The sequence below is a fragment of the Canis aureus genome, chromosome 19 (genome assembly GCF_053574225.1).
Source record: "Canis aureus isolate CA01 chromosome 19, VMU_Caureus_v.1.0, whole genome shotgun sequence".
NCBI classification, from domain to species: domain Eukaryota; kingdom Metazoa; phylum Chordata; class Mammalia; order Carnivora; family Canidae; genus Canis; species Canis aureus.
In genome coordinates this window covers 29,568,870-29,589,372 of record NC_135629.1, presented here as the reverse complement: position 1 = coordinate 29,589,372, position 20,503 = coordinate 29,568,870, and the positions used below count along the sequence as shown (strand labels likewise).

The 20,503-nt window shown below is 42.6% G+C and overlaps 1 protein-coding gene and 1 long non-coding RNA gene across 12 annotated transcripts in view; one reads left to right on the top strand and one right to left on the bottom strand.

Annotated features, from left to right (window-relative positions):
- CADPS (calcium dependent secretion activator) overlaps positions 1 to 20,503 on the bottom strand; it is a 459,608-nt gene that overhangs the window by 172,717 nt on the left and 266,388 nt on the right. For all 10 annotated transcript variants that reach the window (XM_077858238.1, XM_077858239.1, XM_077858240.1 and 7 more), the window contains exons 7-8: positions 12,929 to 13,040; positions 6,501 to 6,640 (exon numbers count right to left, since the gene is read on the bottom strand). In XM_077858238.1, coding sequence (XP_077714364.1) covers positions 6,501 to 6,640; positions 12,929 to 13,040 — 252 coding nt within the window. The remainder of the gene's footprint in view (positions 1 to 6,500; positions 6,641 to 12,928; positions 13,041 to 20,503) is intronic.
- Positions 19,367 to 20,364, top strand: LOC144291232 (uncharacterized). Of its 2 annotated transcripts, none has more exons than XR_013358553.1 (2): positions 19,367 to 19,433; positions 20,084 to 20,364. It is a non-coding gene; the product is annotated as an uncharacterized LOC144291232 (long non-coding RNA). The 2 variants fall into 2 exon arrangements; XR_013358554.1 differs by having other exon boundaries at positions 20,081 to 20,364.

The following is a 20,503-nucleotide window of genomic DNA, read 5'->3' as shown; positions in this document are numbered from 1 at the left end:
TATTGTTGCTTGTCATTATCCTTGGTAGTAGCAGTAGCAGTGATAGAAATAGTAGTTCTAGTACAAGGAACATTTACCTACCAACTTTGCAAAGGATTCATCTTTGGATTCTTCATTTGAACTTATGTTTGGCTTTGGGGTGTACATCTATTGGGAAATAAAGCAAGGTACATGTGTCTGGGTCTGGTCATATTTTGCCTTGTGATTCTAATGTATCCTTGCCAGTGGGTCACTGAAATCCCTGCCATTTGCTGGGGGCATATGAGTTATATAAGTGGCCAGTGTGAACTATGAAGGACTAAGCAGAGAAGAGAAAGATGCTCTTGGGTTTTCCAGGGATGCTGAAGCCAGCATCCCTCTTTTCAGCATCCCATCCTTTCCAGGGAAGCTGGCTTCAGCATCCCTCTGCCCTGGGACTCCTTGGCAGGGCAACACCCATGGCGATGCATGTAACTTGTCATTTGTATAACAAAAAAATGGGATGGTCTTCCTTCATCTGATGTTTGTGAATGTTAATGAATTAGTAACTCAGCTCTATTTATTAAGTATCGTCTGTGCTTAGCACTAGGTATACACATGGTGGGTGCTCCATGGCTATTCAGGGGAAGTTTTTTTTAATCGTATGTCTTCTCCCAGGATGCCTGGGGATGAGCACCCAGTGCAAGAAGAAGAGTGCGTGTTCCCCTCAGGACATCTGCCAGAATCACTTGCTCTTGTACACCGTACAAAGGGGTAAAGATGTCTGACAGGGACATGGAAACCAGGGTTAGGTTGAAGTTTCAACTTGGAGGTCCATGGAGCCAGAAGTCATGGAAGAGCCTAGAAAATGAGGAGTTGGTGCTGTTCTGGTCTAGGTGGAGATGGGGCTCAGCTCTAAGGGATGAGAGGTCTGCCCTTGTTCTCCTCTGGTCCCTGTGCTGCCATGGCACCTAGCCCATCACAAGTGGTAATGAGGTGGGGACATTTTTTTTTTTCTCCTGCTAGAAATTCTTTCATGTGAATTTCTTCTAAGAAGAGCAGTCACATTGAGATACAACCAAGATTCCTACTGGGAGGCATCTCTCCCCTACCCTTGGAGAGTGAACGAGAGCATGGAAGGCACTAAGACCCCAGATGCCTTGGTCTACTTGCAGCAGCCCAGCAAGAAGAAGCATGGGCTGGGGAGAAGTGCAATAAATGAGAAAGCAAACAATGGTGACAATAGCCTCCACCATCAACCCTTCCATAGCTGTAGCCCTTATCATGTATCAGCCCCTGTTCTAAGTACTTTACATGTATTAACTCATTCAATTCTCACAAAAACCCTATGTGAGAAACCTATCATGACTTCCATTTTATGCTGAGCAAAACAAGGTCCACAGAGGTTAAGCAACTTGCCTACATCTGTAAGTGGTTAGTGCCAAGGATTACATCCTAGATGATTGACCTAATTAGCATTTATAGAGAATAATACAATAAGGAAGATAGAATAGAATCATAAAAATATTCAACTAGTCTAAAAGAAGGCAAAAAGAAAGAGGAAAAGGGAACAAAGATCAGATGGAACAAATGGAAAACAAAAACACAAGATGGCAAATAGTAATTTAATTTAAACCTAACTATAGCAATAATCGCATTAAATACAAATAGACTAAATATCCCAATTCAAAGGCAGAGATCTTCAGATTGGATTTAAAAGGCTAGAATTAGCTCCACACTGCCTACAAGAAATGCACTTTAACTCTAAAGGCCTAAGTTAAAAATAGTAGGATAGAAGGGATTTACCATAATAACATTAGTCTTTTAAAAAGCTAGAGTGGCTGTATTACTGTCATACAAAGTAAATTTCAGGGCAAAGAATATTTTGAAGGATAAAGAAGAACATTTCATAGTAATAAAGGGGTCAGGTCATCAAGAAGACATAATAACCTTAAATGTTTATGCATCTAAGAATAGAGCTTTCAGGACAACTGAGACAAACATGGACAGAAGAAACAAATTCATAATTATAGTCAGAGATTGCAATACTTCTTTCTCAACAATTGACAGAAAATCAGTAAGTATCTGGACGATTTCAACAACACTATTAACTGTCTTAATCTAACTGACATTTATAGAAAATAAGCCAACAAGGGAGATCAAATGGATTCCTAATAAAACAGTTAGGTCAGTTGTAGTAGTCTTGAGAGTCTGTGCCAATTTGAGTGGTGTTTTGGAGACTCACAGGGGAGAGAGAAGTGTGATAGTTGTGAAGAATAAGAGGTCTAAGAGCAGTGGCGCGGCTAAGAGAGTGGAAGAAAGAGGATTTTTAAGGAGTGTGGCTGAGACTTATAAACCGTATCCCCTTCAAGTTTTGTTGAAGCATAATAGGAAAATCAGATTTGCTGCAAATTACTCTAGGTTGGTGTACTGTGGTTCACTGAATGAATCCGAAATGGAATCATGGGAGCTCTGTATTTCATTCAAGTTTGGGGTCTTTTGTTAAGGCTGAACTGGAAGGAATAACATGATTCTAGACCCAACTCCAATGTTGAATCTCATTTGAGCAAGTCTGTTCACCACTCCACATCTGTTTCCCAGTGTGTAAATTGGGATTCATTCATTCACTTATTCATTTACATAATGATTAGGTTAATTTATTTGACTTTTACTAGGTGGCAGCCCCTATAATGGCTACTCTGAACAAGGGAGGCAAATGTCTCTTGTGACAAGGAACTCACAGTTTAATGGGGGAAGAGAGACAACAAACCAATAAACAAGTAAATATGTGATGTGTGAGATGATGATAAGTGCTCTCCTGAAAATAAAGCAGAGTAAGAGAAAGAGAGAGGACACAAGTGGGCCAGGAAAGAAAGGTATTCTGAGATGGTACAGAGATATGCAGAAATTGGGCTGAGCCATGTAGAAAGCTGAGTAGGGGAGAAGAGGCATCCAAGGCAGAGGGAAAAGTGGAGACCAGGACCCAGAGGTGTGTACCTGGAGTTTTTTGGGGAAAAGTAAGGAGGCCAATGTGGCTGGAGGAGTGATCAAGGTCAGATAGGTAGTGGAGTCTTCATAGCCATGGAAAAAACAATGGGTTTTACTATGTGATGGGCAATCATTGGAGGTTTCCAGCATTGGAGTGGCAGGATCTGACCTGTGTGTTAAAAAAATTAGTCTTGCTTCATGGTAGGAAACAGACTACAGGGAAGAAGGACAGCAGTAGAAGGACCGCCTACAGAGTAAAGGAACAAGTGAAGGGGAAGAGGGATGGAGGCTTGGATCCAAATGGTGATATAGTGGTGGTGAGGAGAGGCTGAACTCCAGATTTATCTTGAAGGTGCAGTGAATAAAATTTGCTGATGGATGAGATGAGGGGTCAAAGTGAATGAGAAATGTTTAAGATGACCCCAAGATTCTTGGTCTGAGCAACTGGGTTAAGGGACAGGCCATTTATTAAGATGGGAGGATAATTATACCTAGTCCCTGTGAGGCTATTTCAGAGATAAAATGAGAAAGTGCCTGTGAGTACCCTTGCTGAGCTTGAAAACACCATACAGATGTAAAATATGAAAAATTTCTCTCCAAGGCATTGCTCATTGTCAAATAGGCCCAGACGCTAGTGTCTTAAGGCCAAAAGGTAATGTTGAATTTCTCACTAACATTTTTCTGTTCAATAAGGAAAGTTATTCTTGAATGGCCCAGTGGTTCACTCGAGGAAACCACAGTCCACCAACAAGGACTCATTCACAGTAACTCTGATTTTCCTTTCATGTTTTAATAAACATGACAGTAGATACCATTTATAACCTCAGCCATGCTTAAAAAAAAAAATTCCTTCTCAGGACGCCTGGGTGGTTCAGCAGTTGAGCATCTGCCTTTGGTTCAGGGCGTGATCCCTGGTCCAGGGATCGAGTCTCGCATCAGGCTCCCTCGAGGAGCCTACTTCTCCCTCTGCCTATGTCTCTGCCTCTCTCTCTCTGTCTCTCACGAATAAATAAATAAAATCTTTTTAAAAATTAAAAGAATTAAAAAATTCCTTTCTCTCTACTATCCTTTAAGCTGTAACACTATTCTGGTATTTCTCTCCTTCTTCTACACAATGGGGCTCAATAAAACTCTTTTAACTTTAAATGAAAAAAATCCCTGTAGTCCATAATAAACATTTTTACTTTCCTTGAGTCATCCCTTGTGCAACTAATGTTGTGCGTGCCTGATTTAGGCCTCATTAGGTCTGACAGTATTAATATGAAATAGCTATGCTCTCAGAAGTGAGTTACATATTCTTTCTGTCATCTGTAGGATCAAGGTAGTCTGACTCTGTAGGGTGAAGGTAGCCTCAATAATTTTATAAATGAATCAACAGAAAAATGAGTGAATTCCTATCAGTTTGGTTTCCAACAGAGTAAATGAAGAGAATGTGGGAAATGGAAATGCGTCCCATGGAGAAATTAATGTCGGTGTAAAGTGTGCTATGGGGATTAAACAAGGGAGTACTTGGAAAACCCCTAATTTGGGGCTACAAAGGGGCTGAGAAGGTGTGTTGAGGAAATCTAAAAACACTGAACTTTTGAGGACAGATACATTCAGTCATGTTTTTGTTCTGTCTCTCTCCTTGGTCTGTTGCACCTTCTTCATTTCTTTCTTTCTTGCCTCTTTCCATCCTGCTCACTCCTGCTCTGGTTCCTTTAGCAAGTAGTTATTGGGTATTTTGCTAAAGATGCAGAATTTCTTCCTTTGTGCTATAGAGACCTAACAGAATTATCACACCCTTTGTCTTGAAACTGGAATATTTACATCGAGGGGGAAGAAATTCCACTTAACATTTTTGGAATATATGCCAACAGGATGATAAGAAGGAGGAAAAGCTGACTTCACAAACACTTCATGAGACATCTTCAGGAGATGCTGACTTAATTGAGGAGAAGCTAGCTGCACTTCATCATGGATGGTTGAAAAAAGAGCACATGTACAGTAAGAGTAAGGGTCTGGTTCACTCTCCCGCGGCCTTCCCATGGCCACAGGCATAAGAGTTTTGGTTTCAGTTTCTCAGGCTCTGGGAACAGTTTGGTTGCAAGATAATGCCATGCAAATTCTCTGAATCCATGCCAGAGCTCAGGTTCAGTACTGGGCCTACCTACAAGTTGTTGAGAGACCTTTTCTTTCTCTGGAGTTCCACAAGCCTGATCCTCTCCAGTGCCCTGAATGGGAGCTATCTATCTTTCTCTGGATGCTTGAGCTTTCTCTGTTCCCTAGAACACCAAGGCGCCAAAGCTAGAATGCTGTTCTTTATTCCCCGACCACATGTTGCTGTCCTGATTGCTCCCTCCTGGACCTGTTTAACGTTTTCCATTTAAATCTGTCTGAATCAGCGGCTAGTCCCTGGTATTGGGTTTTTGCATTCCCCAAACCTCTATCACGTAACCAATTCTCAGTTTCCATGTTAATTTTATCATTTTAAAATATCCTGTAACTGCACACGCCCCCAAAGAAAATTAAGATGTTTCTATTGACCAGAGGGCCTAAGCAGAGTGATAGCCAGTTGGCAGTTGGTACCTGCAGAATCCTTGAAAAACAACACATTCCCTTCCATTGGTTAGACATCCCCCTATTCAGAGTTCTATGGCCCAACTTCTCTCTAAGTGATCACATTTACTGAGATAGTGGGGTCCAAGCAGTTTAATCGAATAGGCCATGGCCTATACCCAGTTGTTAGCAAACATTTACTGTATAAATTGTTGATCTGTGCAATGAAACTTTTTTCACTTATTCTTTTTATGCTACTGGAAATCACTTAATTGGTTGTGCCTCTCAACCTTAAGCAATTGAAGGTGAGCGTAAATTTTCTATGTTTTGGTCTTTTATTTAAAGACTAGAGTAGGGATCCCTGGGTGGCGCAGCGGTTTGGCGCCTGCCTTTGGCCCAGGGCGCGATCCTGGAGACCCGGGATCGAATCCCACATCGGGCTCCCGGTGCATGGAGCCTGCTTCTCCCTCTGCCTGTGTCTCTGCCTCTCTCTCTCTCTGTGACTATCATGAATAAATAAATAAAATCTTTAAAAAAAAAATAAATAAAGACTAGAGTAAACACTAACACCGATTCAATGTGAATTGAATCTTAAATGTTGCCTACGGCACCTGCTCATGTCTCCTGGATGTGGTTGTTAGTGAACATGAAAGTGGATGATTCATAGAATCTGAAAGATCTAGATGCTACTGAAAAGGTACACGAAGCCGATAAAACCTCCTAAGCCAGAATCACACACCATGCTTCTAGGAATGTTTTGAATTGTCCTGGAAATCCTATTAGAAAAGAAGGAAATTATTTGTGCTATCTTGATAACACAAATGCCACATCCGGTAATCATAAGAATTGAGGAAGCTTACAGTAAATATCAAAATGAAGTGTTTTAAGAATCTCTCGTAAATCCTTTACATTTCCTTCCATATACTTCTCTGGAGATCAGTTTTTCTTTTTAGAAAATATTTTAGGAAATGGATGGAGATCTCTCCAAAACTTCCACTTGGAGAAGAAACACTTACCCAGAATGCTTCATGTTTTGAGGCTTATCCATGCGGACAGCAAGTTTGATTTTGAGGTCTTGATCAGGGCAGTTTTTGGAGACTGTCATTTTGTGCCACTCTGACTGTTTGGGGCTGTTTGGGGTGGGATGGAGAATAACCTGTAAGGAAAAAGGACAATCATCTTAGCCAGAAAATGGAAACCCTCTCATGGGCATGTTTTTAATCAGCGAGAAACTTTGCTACTGAGAAGCTGAGTGTCTTGTCCAGCTCCCACAGCTGGCAGGCATTTAAATAGAGCAGAAGCCTGGCCGTCGGACTCCCACCCAACTCCATCTACCAACCGTGGCTGCTTTGTGCCAAGCAGACCAGCCTGAGCACAGAAACGGTGTTCTCTTGCTCTTTTCTCTCTCCCATTGGTTAATTCAGTAAAAGTAAGGATCATGATTTCTGTGGTTCTGTTTTTGCATTTTCCTAAAATTCAGAAGTCCTAAAGCAACCCAGAACAGACAATGTTCACACACGATTCTCTCTATATAAGAAGATGGATGTGTGAAAGGAAGAAACAGCCTTACACATGAAAGCACCTCTCATCCACTCATTTTTCCATCTCTCAGGATTCCTTCTCCTGTCCAGGAGGAGACATCCCTCAAAGGCCTCAGGGGAAAAATGGAAGGGACTTTATATGAGGGATGAGAGATGTGAGACCTAGGGAAGGGGAGCGTCTTGCTGACAGTCACTGCCCTCCTGCAAGCCCGGCTGGGAGCCCATGGCTTCCCATGAGGCAGAGCCACAGAAGCTCAGAAGAGTAGGAGAGCAGGGCGGAAACACAGAATCGGCCACTCTGACGGGCCTTGCTTGTGCTAAGTTTTCTCTCCTTCTCATTTCAAGCCTGATCCTTTTCTCCCCCTCCCCCCCTTACATTCCTTCTCTCAGACGAAAGAAAAATGTACCCATTTTTGCTAAACACAAAATATGAGTCTTCTCAATGTCTTATGACATGATTGAAATACAAGGCCTGATTTTTCTCAGACCAGGGCCTGCCAAAGTTTTTTTGATCATTCCCTGCGCCAGTAAAACAACGTTGAGCAAATAGCCCAATATCTGTAAGTATATTGGTATCAATATAAAAACATACCGCCATCAATATGTAAATATATAAAATATCAGTATTTTTATATTATATCTAAGTTACATAATATATACTTATATTTTATATCTTCACATTATATACATTCACTTTGTATTAATATATTCCATTGTTCCATATATCATAAAATATGCACAAATATCAAAGTCTGAAAGATGAGCTAAAGATAGAAAGTTTTATTTTTAAATACCTTGCTAATTGTGGTGGCTTTGTGCTGTTACTTGCGACAGTTTAAGGCATCCCACATATTTAGGGCGAGGCTCACTGTTAATGATACTGGATGTAAATCTGTAGCTCAAGTGGTCTTGTAAATAATTTCAGGATATCTTGACTGACGTCTGATCCTATCTGACTACTTTGGCAATGATTTTATCTCATGATGTGGATGACAGAAATCCTGCTTAGCAGGACGGGTGTCAGCTTCCCCATTTTCGTGTCGTTTGCCAGGCTTGCAGTACTTGTATCATCTTAAGATCATCGCACTTTGGTAGTAATCTTTTCAGGACATTTATCCATTTTGTGAGGGTCATTTTAGTCACAATTCTATCATAAAATGTATACATTCACATAACTGGGGCCAGCAAGTGTATTCTGTTGTCGGAAGCTCGAGGCAAGCGAGCCAGGGTGCCCCTGGGCAGCAGAGGCCTCTCCCTCCTCTCAAGAGAACGCCTGTCCCTAAACATCACTGTATGTCATGTTCTACTTCCCGAGACCTCAGCCTTCGGGAGATGAGGAGGGGGATCCCAGGGAAGCTGATCCCAGCTGCTAATCCCAGGGAAGCTGACCCTCTCTTCTGAGCTAGTTTGGCCTGAGAGGTGATGGGGGGGAGGGGTGATGTTCTGGAAGCAAGGAGGGGGAGGGGCTGGTAAGAGAAAGCCCAGCCAGGGCCAGAACAGCAGCAGGCAAGGCCCAGAGCCTCCTTCTGCTCCTGCCCATTTGGCAAAATCAAAGCAGGAGCAGCGCTCTGGGCACCCGGAGCTCGTTAACAGGCCTTCCACCATATGGATTCTGGGCGTGTTTCCCACTGGCAATATGGTGTCCATTCGCCGCCACAAATGACCACAGCTCATTCCTGGCCGCTCCACAAAGACTTCTCCTTTCACGTGATGGCTCCCCAGGGAGACTTCCTCTCCGGGGTGGATGGAGAGATGAGGTCACTGCAGTTCTCCTGCATCTTCATCTCCACCCTGCCATGCGCCTGTCGGGTCGACGACTCCTTTGTATGTGTCAGGCCTGCTGAATTATTGGGGTCCTCCTGGGTGCACATGAGCCCTGAGCGGTCCAGACACCTCATCTGGACATTCCAGGCTGCTAATCAAGCACTTTGTCATCTCAGCCGCGGCCCGTGTGTGCTGTGCTTTGATGTGGTACTGCGGATGTGGGAACACACCCACTCTGTGCAGGAAGCTGCGTGCCAGCCAGCCCCAGCTCCTCGTAGGTACCCGGGCACACAGGCAGGTCCTTTGGGGGGCTGTTGTACCCTGAGCCTTTACTTGACTGATCCTCTCCAAGCCTTAGCCTCTATACCCTTCCCTACCGCTGCATCTACCCCTGGCCGTGGGAAGGCATCCCTGACCCTCTGACTGGATTACGTCCCCTTGCTATGTGCTCCCAGGTTTTCTTTCTCTAGAGAGCACTTACCACATTGCACCGTAATTTCTAGTTTTTATGTATATATCCCTTAATTTTTTGAAGTTCGAGATTTTTGCCTGCCATCATTTCTGTTTGCTCTGTGCATGCCACAAATGATGGGACACCGTGGGCTCACAATCATATCCAATGAATAGAAGTTTGCTAATATTATAGTATCGGCAAGGGTGTAGAGAAACAGTCACTTATGCCTTTTGTGGGAGTATCAATTGGTGTATACTCTTTAAGGGACAATTCGGTTGTGTCTGTCAAGATTCAGATTTCATTCAGCAAAGTATTTTTTTGAGAATTATCCTACACATATACACACACATATGTGCAAAGAAATAAATTCAAGACTATTCACCGAAGCGTTGGTTATATAGCCAAAGACTGAAAACAATCTAAATATATTATGATACACTTATGCATGGAATATTACACAGCCATGAAAATAGGGAGCATGTCAGTATGGGCTGACATGGACTAATCTCCAAATATACTGATATTTCAAGCAAAGTGCAAAGCAGTTTGTATATAGTAACTTCCAGCTTTTCTTTCTTTCTTTCTTTCTTTCTTTCTTTCTTTCTTTCTTTCTTTCTTTCTTGATGTATACATATGCTTGTATATGCTATGCTTGTACATGCATAAAATACTGGGTAAATAATACACAGTAAATTGAAAAAAAGGTTTTTTTTTCTGGAAAAGATACTAGGGCAAGGTGGGAGGTATCATTCATTTTCACTAATATCCATTAAAAAACTTTTTTTTACAATGCTTAAATTATTTTTTCAATTAAAAAGGTTGATTAAATGCAACATAATGAATATGAAACAAACTAGATATTGTTGAATGAATGGATGTTAACACTGGGATTTTAAATATGGCTGTGTCCTGCTAAGCTTGGGAACAATTAGAGCATAGAAGCACTCCCTCAGGGGTACCAGAAATTGCTTCACTTGAAAAAAAAGGGAGTCATCACCAGCAGCGCCCTGTGGAGGTACTGCCAGCAGAGGGTGCCCCAGCTGGGACAAGGACCAGGCAGGCTAGTTCCACTGCAACCGGTGGAAAGTTTCTTTGGTAGGAAGAGTAAATTCATATCTGGGGGAATATATAATGGGGCCAGAGGAGAGAATGAGTTATTAAAGAAATGATAACTGTATGAGGCTGACGCAAGCTCGTGGACTTCACCACAGCAGCAGAGCCAAGGGTTTTATTTCTGCATAGGGACTAACTGGTACAGTGGATATGGTCCTGGAGATGAGTCAACATCATTCCTGGCAAGTTACTTACCTCTTCTGGGCCCCAGTGTACTCATCTGTGCAGGATGAGTAGTAACTCATTAGGGTTATCATGGAGCATCAGTGAGGGGGCTGCACAGAGTCCTCAGGGCAGTGCCCTGGCCAATAGCAAATGTACAGTGAATGAGTACCACCTAACTGGGTGGCTCTGGGGAAACTTCCTGCCTTCTGTGGGAATCTGTTTTCTCATCTATAAAATAAAAGGGTTTGACTAGCCCAGTGGGTTTAACTTTTCTGAGTGGAAACAGCTTTGAGAAGTTGGTGACTGCTTTGGATTAGTGAGTCCAGAAACATGCACATATACTCCCCTCTCCATTTTGACATTTGCAAGCAATTTCAAGGGGTTCCTGGATTCCATGGAACCTTCTGGGGACTCAAGCTGAGCATTCCTGGACTTGTCTATTTTAACACTAATATCTTGGTCCCCATCCTAGTAACAGGATTCCAGGCCAGCTCTACAGATGAAAGCCAGATTCAGTAAGTGGGCACAAAGGGAAGAAAAAAGAAAGCATGCTTATTGTGTTCTTGCTGGCCTTGTTAGGAGTCTGTGGCTGTGTGCTTGTCTCCAGGTGTTCTCACATTATTCCTTTGATAACATACCAGGGGCTTAGAGAGGTTGAACTTTTGGCTGAGGTCACACAGCTTTCAGAAGGGATTACACAATACACCAGTATGGAATGGAATGTATTGGCAGTCTCTGTACTGGGCTCTGGGTATAGGGTAGGGAATGAAATAGTTTAGGTTTCTATGATCCTGGAGTTTTCATAGTCCAGTGCGGGACACAGAAGCCAAAATTTCTGTAAATCCTCTTTCTCTCTCGGTGATCAAGTTTAGTGGATAGGAGGCTGAGGTACTGATTAAAGGAAGATGGGCTATCAGGAAGGAGCTCTCTGAGGAGGCCATGGCATATATGGAAGGAAGGAGATAGTCTTTTAAGGGGTTGGGTGATGGGGAGTGCTCCAGGCAGGGAGAAAGCCCTGTGATGCAGGAAAGAGGGGTCTATTTGGTGGACTGAAATTGGCCAGTGATGCTGGGGCATAGTGGATGAGGGGAAAGGTTGCAACATAAGAAACCGAGGAGGTGGGCAGAAGCCAGGTCACATGAATCTCTGTAGGCTGTGCTACAGAGTTCCAATTTTATTATAAGCAGTCTCGGGTACTGGAAGCATTGGAAGGCAGCACATATAACTTAAGTTCTGAAAATCCTGGCTGTTTGGTGCAGAGTCAATAGTTGAGAAGTGAGAAGAAATGTCTTTATTATCTCAGTGGTACTCACAGGGATTGGTACCAGCCTTTGGGATGTTTTAGAAATTGGGTTGACAAGATAATGGTGCTGGGCTCTGTTGGTATTGAACAGCTGGGACCCAGGCATACTACATGTTGTGAAACGAATGAGATATTCCTCCCCAGTGAGGAATCATAGTACATCTCATCTAACTTCTGGATATTCCCACAGGGTATGAATGGAGGTGGAAAAGTGGCTTTCTAATTAACTGAGTCTAGATCTTAAATCCTTTTTTTTTTACATATTGTTAGAAGGAAAACCACAGGCACAAAATGGTGTCACTTGTGCCCAAACCGGTGGTCAGTACATAATCTAACTGCAGTTGCAACTTCCCCCAGAAATGCAGTCTTAATGGGTAGAATTTTATAGCAGGTTTTATAGCAGCTGGGACCATCAGAGTGGTTCCCTACACGGGAGCAAGGAAAACATTCCTTCTGTAGGTCTTCTAGAGTGGTTGTGCCTGCATCTTTACATTCTGAAATTATTATTATTATTATTTTTACAGATTTTATTTATTCATGAGAGACACAGAGAGAAAGGCAGAGGCACAGGCTGAGAGAGAAGCAGGCTCCATGCAGGGAGCCCGACGTAGGACTCGATCCCGGGTCTCCAGGATCACACCCTGGGCGGAAGGCAGGCGCTAAACTGCTGAGCCACCCAGGCGGCCCCTCTGAAATTATTTTGTTATTAATCAATTCCCTTTTATTTCTCCTTCACACTATATCATTGCATTGATTTTTAAATTGTAGGTGGGTCAGTGTGTTAATTATCCAAGAATTTCATTTCAGGATAGGAGGGGGCATTGCCAGTCTTTGCTCGAAAGTGTGTCTGGGTCTGAGCCGTGGAGAATCCCTGCTCTATTTTCTGCAGCATGTGCTATCAGTAGCCCACATTTAAAGAGGAGAAACTGAGGCTTGGAGAGGTTGAGGGACTTGCCCAAGGTCACACAGTCAATGCGGGAGTGGAGCCCAGGACTCAAACCCGAAGTGGACCTTTCAGAACTGGACCTTTCAGGACTGGGCAGTGCTGCCCTGGGGACCCGGGGACTCGGCTCTCTGGAGCTCCCTGTGCCCGGGAGCGCTTACCCGACCGAGCTCCTTGTCTTCCAAGGCCAGGACTCCTGTGCTCTCTGTGAACAGCTTCACCTTCACAGCAGGCAGTGCGTGGGTGGTCGAGAAGTCACCCTGGGTGCCCCAGCTGTGGACAGAACCAGAAAGGTCAGCGTGGAGCCCTCTGTCTTGCCGACGCCTAACTCAACTGCCTTCTTCCCAAGCAGGGGGAATGCAGGGTTAACCCGAGGCGGCACTGGCTGTCACATCCCCCTCCCGTCGCCTCCCCTCCAAAGCTGCCAGAGTGACAAAAAGTGTTAATTAACTTGTTAGGCAAATGCAAGACAGATGCTCAGAAAGTTGCCACGGGTCTTCACAGAGCACTACAAGGAATCACTCAGAATTAGCATGAAATCGAGTTGGCGAGAACTTTTCCCCCTGCGTTTGTTATACTTATAAACTATTTCAGGGTCACCACTAATGTTTCCTGATCTCCTTTGAATCCCTAGTTCTTGGAAACTGCAATCTAGATTTTGAGACAGGGCTTCATTTGGTCAGAGCCAATACCTGACTTTAAAATGCGATGTCAGTAGTAGTGGGGAGGTGAGTGGCCCCATTTCCTTCAGCATTCAAAGAGGAGTTGAACAGAGGAATGGATGGAGCGCAAAGAGGAGTGGAAGGTAGAAGGAGGAGAAGTGGGAAATGCCCTTCCTCGCTGGTCTGTGGGAATCTGAGCCTTAGATCTCCTCGGAGCAGATCGTGGCTTATCTAGCATCTGGGTGGGGTGCCAGGTTGGGGCTGACATGAGCTGCTGATGTGTCCCTCAGATGTGTTATCACAGAGCCCTACCATGTGTTTCATACCTGCAATCAGTGTGATCCTCCAAAAGTGTCCACTGGATTGCACTGAGCCCTTGCCCTAAACCCTTCCTGGCACCCATTCCATTGCACTCAGGGTGCAATCCAGACCCCCTGGGTGTAGTCTCCCACTTGCTTGCTCCAGTGTCATGGGCCTGACTGTTCCACCTCATGGCCTTTGCGTGTATACTTTCCTCTGTTGGCAATGCCTCACCCCACCTGGCTACCTCTTCAGAGCTCAGCTTCAATAACACTTTCCCATCCTTCGGTCTCCCTGTCCAAATGTGGTCCAGTGTTAAACCCTCTGGAACATACAGTTTAATTTTCTGCCCTAGCAATCACTGGATTTGTTATTATTTATTTCTGTGTGATTGTTCAATAGCTGAATCCTCTGAACTGGGTGTTTTTTGCTTATGTTGCATACTTAGCATAGTACTTAGCACACAGAAGACACTTAAGAAATATTTGGTGAAAAAAAAAGAGAAATATTTGGTGAATAAATAAGTGATGTTAAATATATATACTTTTACAGAACTAGGAAACAGGAATAGAAATAATTTTGTATAGAGGTTATTTTTTTCATTTTGCCTTATATGATGGCCAGTGTCCATACTGTAAAATATTTGTTTAAAGTATTATTTTCAATGACTCTGTAATATAATAATACCTGATAGGTACATCATAATTTCTTTCGCCATTGTTATACTCTTGAGATTGGGCTGGAGATGACTTTTTAATTTTCATTTTTGATCATTTCCTTGGAAAACATCAATAAACATCATGCTGCTCTTACAATGCTGTAGGAATTGTGCTTATCAATGAACACTTTCAAGTTCTGAGATACCGATTCCCAAAAATGCTTTCCCCAAAGGGGGCAACCATTCTCCCATCATTTGGGAATGACTGCAAACCCCAGTGTTTCTTGCCTCCATGGGTGCCACTATTCATTTTTTCATCTGGCTTACTTTGTTTTTGGTGTTTTTGTGGGCATTTCTTTGCCTAATAGCATGTTTGGATATGTCACTCTGTGTTTATTGGTTGTATTTCTTCTTTTGTGAATGATAGAAATGACTTCTCATCTCCATGTTGCACTCAAATAAATCCTATTGACTAAACTCAAAGACATGGAGTATCTAGAGAAAGTTGACAAGATGGCACCAGAAAGATGGAGGAAAGGAGGAGCCTGGATTGGGAGCCAAGGGATAAAAGTCATTGAGGAAACACAATAGTCATGGCCAAGAAAGGGAGAAGACATGCAAGAGGACAGGACACAGAACAAGAAGCAACAGGTTCCAAACACAACAGCACAATGTTCGATGTACAGATGGTACAGATGTACAAACAGAAGTTCCTCATTTTGGTCATCAGCTCCTACAGAAAGCTCCTAAGACAGGGAATCAATTTACTAGCAAAGGCAACATGATGGGGCAGCCTGGGTGGCTCAGCAGTTTAGGCTGCCTTCAGCCCAGGGCGTGATCCTGGAGACCTGGGATCGAGTCCCACGTCAGGCTACCTGCATGGAGCCTGCTTCTCCCTCTACCTGTGTCTCTGCCTCTCTCTCTCTCTCTCTCTCTGTCTCTCATGAATAAACAGAATATTTAAAAAAAAAGGCAACATGACAAGATATAAGGTTTTGAATCAGACACTGATTCAAATTCTAATTCAAATTAGTTCAAATTCTGGTTAGTCACTTATGAAGTGTAGGATTTGGGGCAAGTAATTAATGTCCCTGTACCTCTGTGTACTCAACTATTAAATGGCCTTGTTTTAGAGTAGTTAAATAATAAAATAGATAAAAATAAAAGTAAGGATAAAAACATAAAAAGTAAATAGCAGCGGCATTGAAAGATCATGAGAACCCATCGAATTTTGGCTACCTTCCCTCCCCGAAACAAAGATATGTAAGATATATTTTTTTGGGGTTTTTTTTTTTTTAGATTTTATTTATTTATTCATGAGAATACACAGAGAGAGGAGAGAGACAGAGGGAGAAGCAGGCTCCATGCAGGGAGTCTGATATGGGACTCGATCCTGGGCCTCCAGGATCACGTCCCCGGTGGTAGGCGGCGCTAAACCACTGAGCCACCAGGGCTGTCCAAGACATGTAAGATATATTCTCGTAATAGTGATGGTCTCTTCTGTTTTGCGTTCCATTCAACACATATTAGGAATCTACTACATTGTCTCTTCTACTATACAGTGTAAGTAGTAAAATAGTTCTTATCATTCCCATTTCACAGATGAGAAAACTGAGAAGAAACTCAAGATCTTGCCCATTTTATTCCAGTAAATTTTGACCAAACTGACTAGAACCCAAATCCTTTAATATCCCACATTACGGCTCTCCCTGCTAATACTGTCATGATTGTCGATAACAGCATTATTAATAATTAGCAATACTGGCAAAAAAAAAAGATCATTGATTGATTCTTTGTGACTAATTATGCTAATAATCTCTTTGGGCATTTATCATGATTAGTCATGGAGATGAGGAAGATTCCTTCTGGAAATCAGAAGAGCTCTGGAATGAGATTCATTAACACCAAGCCACAAAAAAGCCTTGTTCTCAGTGCCCAAGGGGTCACCCATACTGTATCCCTATAGATACTGTTGTTGGGACTGGTTTGTAGAGTTTTTCTGGCCTGCTCACCAGGCACTAATACAGTCTGCTTGGACCCCTGCTGCTACCAAGGATGCTCAGCTTATCGCATTCAAAATGACTCAGACTGTGGGGCAGAGTGAGGCCTCTACCCTGTCAGCTGGATGGAATTCAAGCCGCTGGAAGCTGTCCTGACAACCCAGTTTATTTGGACACTCAATGGTTTTTCCTTTCCCCCAGACCTGCAGCTGTGCTTTTGGCTTCCCACCATGACCCTTGGCTCACCTCAAGTTTTTAGGTCACTGCTGAATCCCAATTTATCCATCAGATTCCAAAATGGCAGCCTGGCCCGGTGAAGCAGGCAAAAAGAAAAAAGGCTCCAGTCTAATCAGGATGGGCTATGTCATTTTAAAGGATTGTGCAAAATGAAAATGTGGGGCTCCTTCTTCAAAGAGCAGGAGAAAGTGTCACTAAAAGTACTAACATGTAAAGTCTTTCCCTTTCTCAGAGTGGTTCTTCTGTTCAAATGCATGCTCCATTGTTCTATCGAACTTTACCTAACAAACAGTTTTGAAGTTAAAATAATTAAGAATTCCAACATGGCAATGCAGAGCATTAAACCAAACATAGGTCTGAGTGTGCGCCTGTGTGGTTGCATGAGTCATAAGGCCATGAATAAGGTTCTGAGTTCAATGACACCCAGTCTGTTTAGCTGGGACTGAAGATAGGCCATGCAGTAGAAATTGGCTGTCACTGGTGTTGATATGAACCTTCACCCTTCACTATAGTCCTTGGACTTTTTTTTTTTTTAAGATTTTATTTATTTATTCATGAGAGACACACAGAGAGGAGGCAAACACACAGGCAGAGGGAGAAGCAGGCTCCATGCAGGAAGCCCGAAATGGAACTCGATCCCCGGTCTCCAGGATCATGCCCTGGGCTGAAGGGAGCGCTAAACCGTTAAGCCACCCAGGGTGCCCTAGTCCTTGAACTTTGTGAAAAACCGCTCCCAACTTCTTTTTGTAGATGCTTCCTATTAGTAGAAGACCTAGGGAGATTTAATTATAAGCACCATTTCTTGTCCTTTTCCCCTTTGAAAACTTCCTCATAGAAACGTTCACTCTTCATCTTTTTCCAGCCACAGAGAGACCTGGCTATCTTTACAACAAATAGCTAATATTTATTCAGATTACTATGTGCTAGGCACAAATTCCTCTCTTAAAAGTGTTACTCAGACATACATGCATTCTATTTTTTTAAGTCTTCTTGGCCATCACGTGAAATGCTTATAATGAATACTCTCACAGTTACAAACAGGAAACTCAGATTCACACAGGCTATAATGTGTCCAGGATCACACACAGGAAGCAAATGGCTGTCTGACTCCACAACCTAAACTCAACCATGGCACCATATTGCCTCCCTTTCACGTTCCATCAACTCACTGCTCTGTGTCTTGATCCAGTTAAATCAGTTACCCTTGTAAACTCAAAGGGAGATTTCTGTCTCAGGATTGATGGGACCCTGGGCCACTAGAGCTTCTCAGTTTAGATTTATTTCACATGTTCAATATACTTCACAGAGGGCTACCTACCCTATAGACAAATTAGCCAGTGGTGGAACCATCAAAAGCCTTGGTCTTTTGGTGGGGCCACACATCATTATATGAATCTATTTCTCAATGTTGCATTCTTCTCTGCTCATTTCTTTTGCTTTGCTGTGCATTGACTATGGTTATTAAGATGAATACCTCTTCTTAAAAGTTTTCCAGAACTGAAATACAACTGCAGTTTGGTTTGAAAAGACGAGAGGTTGATATTTATCACAAGCAGCAGTTGAGGTTACCTAACTTTTCTCTGAACATAGGTAGATAAAGTAGTAGGTGAGGTCTCCCTCTTTGGTGACCCCATCCTATCTGTCACTATAAGCACACTGTATAGCTAGCTCTCAGAAAAGCTAAAAATAGCCACCAATTAGCAAGTGCCTAAAGTTTGCCAGGACTCAGGCTGAGTGCTTTTCATGGATTATCTCACTTAATCCTTCTGACTGCTCTATGAAGTATATTCTGTTACTATCCGCACTTTATAAATGGAAAAACTAGGACTTGGGAGGTTAAGTTGCTGGACCAAGGCTTTAGGCTACCACAGAGCCATACTTTAAACTCAGAATTTCTGACCCCAGAACCCATGCATGAAATCATGGAGCTTCACTGCCTCTCAATAACTCTTAACAGAGTATCATAGTGTAGTCCAAAAATTATCTGTGTGTGTATCTGGCTCTTTCTCTAGATGATGAACACCTTGGGGGCAGGGAGCACAGCATAACTTCTTTTTCAATCTCCTGCACCACATACGGGGCCTGGCATACAACAAATAGTTATTTAATGACTAGGAATAAGTGGCAAATTCAGAATAATCATGTCACTAAATTCAGGGGATTATGGAGAGATGTGACATTTGAGACCACCAAGGGTATGATCACCTCCTTTAAGCAAAACTGAGACCTTTAGCTCCTTGGACATGGGGTGATTTTTAGGAGCACATCAATTCTCTGCAGTGCACTATGAGGCTGGCAGCATGCAGTGGAGACCCAGCATACGTAGTAGGTAGGACAGCACCCCGAGGAGCAAGGCATAGGTCCTTCAAGGTCATGGATGGTTAACTTATGAGGCCAAGGTCTGAAAGCAATGTGAATGCCAATGGTATAATGCTGGAAAATGCTGCCAAGTTATAAAATGAATTACTATTATCACTTCTGGTCTTTTCAGCCATCAGGATACAAACATAGACAACAGACAAACATGCAATCACTCAGAGTGGCACCTCCAAATATAAAGGAACATATACTGAGAAACGAGAGTCCATTCCAAACCAAGTATGTTTACTAGAGGGTGGGAAATGAATATAGGAACAGTCCAACTGACTAACCTACAATGCCCTAGGTGGCACTGGGTGAAGATCAGCTTTCTACTGCGTTAGGGATCAGATCTCTAATCAGCCCTTCATTTCTTTCTTCATTAGAAAGTACTTCCTGAATGTCTACCATGTGCAAGCCATTTGTGTTAGGAGCTGCCGAAGATCCAAAGGTGACTGAGATAACAGTACTTAGGAATATTGTATTTTACCAGCAGAGATATCATATGCAGAAATGATAACACTTATTAGAGTGAGTTTGAGCCTTGATTTTCACATCTTTAATTGAGGATAAGAATAATACTGACCCTAGAGGATTAATGGAAGAATAAGTAGGAGATATGTTATTGTATACACACTGTTCAATTCAATACTCAGCACATGGAAAACACCAACAAAATATGTCTTTCATTTTAGGATTATAGACCAGGGGTTGGTAAACTGTGTCCCATGGGCCAAGTCTGGCCAAATATTGTGCTTACGTACAGCTGATGAGCTAAGAATGGCTTTTACTTTTTTAAATGACTGAAAATAATCAAAAGAAGGATATTTTGTGACAGATGAAAATTACGTAAAATTCAAATTTTAATGCCCATCAATAAAGTTTTATTAGGACACAGCTAATGTTCACCCCTTTGCATACTGACTATGCTGCTCTTGTACTTCAAAGGCAGAGTTGAGTAGTTATGACAAGAGACCATCTGGCCAACAAGCCTAAATTATTTACTTTCTGGTCCGTTATAGAGAAAGCATGCTGACCCCTGATAGACACAGTGGAACTGCTGGTTCAATCTAATGGGAATACTTTCATTTTCATTAGCAGATCAGAAGGAAGTATGCTCACTGGAGCATATCCATGAAGATAAACTGTAAACATGAACTTACAAGGACAGCTCAGCCCATGGTGATTTGATTTGCTGCTCTAAATTCTTCATGGAGCTCTCTGCAGCACTCTCGGTGTATTGGAAAATTGGGGATTGTGTATCATAGCATTTCAGACACGTGGTGCCCAAATGCTGCTTCCAGATCCACTTGAGCTGGCTGACTCACTTAGTCACACTACATCATTATTAATATCAAATAATAAACATGAGTAGCAGATAATTCATATTTTTGGGGGTTGAGATGATTTTTAAAGTCACAGCACATTATTTCTCCAAACCTATTCCATAGTGCCACTGCTTTGAAAGTGAGCACTTTGATCAGGGGGAAAAAATAAGGGAGAGGAATATGCTTGGGTGGA